Here is a 1548-nt window from a genome sequence, read left to right as displayed (position 1 = left end):
GGTGCCGCCGCCAGCGCCCGGGCTTTCCTCGTCCTTTTTTTTTTTCCCTGCCTTTTTTTGCCTTTTTTTTTCCCTTCCCTCCCAGGACTGGAAGCGGGATCCGCGTCCCTGAAACTGCTATGCCAACTGAACTCTCCCGGGCCGTGAGAATGCACGCCATCTCCGACCTCCACTCCTCCCTCACCCTGCGACTCCTCAACAAGGGGCCCGAGTACCTCCGCAGGCAGATGGAGGCAGGCAGCCCGGGCAGGAGAAGTGCCGTGGAGAGGCTGGCAGCCGATAAGGCCAAGTACGTAAAAAGCCAGCAGGTCATCAGCACCAAGCAGGAACCCGTCATCGTGCTTAGCTCAGCCTCGGAGAGCAGCAGCGAGACCTGTTCGGTGGAGGGCAAAAAAACCAGCAGGGACTTTGCCAGAGGGAAGGGCGCGAAGCCCCTGGAGCTGGCTAAGGCGGTGTACTCCTGCCGTGCCCCCCTGCAGCACGGCCCCCCCATAGCCAGGCGCAGCACCCCCAAGAGGCAGATGCGGCCGGATTCCCTGGTGATTTACCGCCAGAAATGCGAGTTTGGGAGAGGTCAAAGCCAGGACAGCTCACGGGGGAGCTTGGTGAGGAGGATCTTCCAAGGGTCCGTAAAGGAGAAGCAGTTGGCTGCCCCTGAGATGCCCAGAGTCATGGAGTACGCCGCAGCCACCGAGAGCAAAGAGCCTCTCTCGGCAAAACGCAGTGACCATGAGCTGAGCAACCATGGAGCGGAGCAAACCGTCGCTGTGAGCACCGAAGCCCCCGGGATATGTACAAAAGAGCGTGAAGGACCCTCAAAACCGAGTATACCTCCTGAGGAGGTCAAGGAGGTGAAGAGGAGAGGTCTCCATCGCTCCCAGTCAGACATCAGCTCTCGCTACTCCAAGTCCTTCTCCGAGTTTGATACGTTTTTCAAGTACTGTGGCCTGGAGCAGGAGGTCATCGAGGATCTTGGGAGAGAGAACTTCTCCGTGGTGTCCGACAACGTCTCCTTCAAGATCCGCAGCATCAGCGTGGCAACGTCCGAGAGCGACTTCACTAGGCACAGCGGGGACGAGGGGCTGCTGGAGGACGAACTCACAGAGCAGGTCCCGAGCAGCACCTCTGTGATCGAGCGCAACGCTCGGATAATCAAATGGCTGTACACATGTAAGAAAGCCAAGGAGGCTAACAAGGTGATCCAGGAACTGGCATGATGGCTTCTTTCAGCGTGCATTGCAGCCTGGTGGACTCAAGGTGTGTGCAAAGCCTCGCCCTGTTGATTTATATATTTCTCTTTCCTCTTTAGCAAGCGGTTGACTTTTCTTAGTTTATATTAGTCTTTTCATGAAGGGCAGAAGGAAAATGTATTTTGTATACTACGTGTTCCAGTGTGGCCTTTTTGCAAAGCAGAAATCTGCATTGTTACAAAAACCAAAATACAAACAAATAAATGCGTGCAGCTTGCTAGATTTAGATCAGACCCCCCACATGAAATTAAAGAGTCAGTGTCTATGAGGGATGTCTGTCCTTTGCAGATTCCTGCTT

The 1548-nt window shown here is 54.9% G+C and overlaps 1 protein-coding gene across 1 annotated transcript; it reads left to right on the top strand.

The window, feature by feature from the left end:
* Positions 1-85: 85 nt before the first annotated feature.
* On the top strand, positions 86-1217 carry LOC104081873 (protein FAM110C-like; the record flags this gene model as incomplete). The annotated part of the gene is given in 3 exon segments (XM_009584764.1): positions 86-375; positions 450-486; positions 488-1217. Coding segments are annotated over 3 exon segments (1057 nt in total), but the record flags the coding sequence as incomplete, so codon positions are not given.
* Between the last annotated feature and the right edge of the window lie 331 nt (positions 1218-1548).

This window comes from Fulmarus glacialis, unplaced genomic scaffold (genome assembly GCF_000690835.1).
Source record: "Fulmarus glacialis isolate BGI_N327 unplaced genomic scaffold, ASM69083v1 scaffold25939, whole genome shotgun sequence".
NCBI lineage: Eukaryota > Metazoa > Chordata > Aves > Procellariiformes > Procellariidae > Fulmarus > Fulmarus glacialis.
Note: the sequence above shows the minus strand (reverse complement) of the source record. Positions and strands in the feature narration are given on the sequence as shown.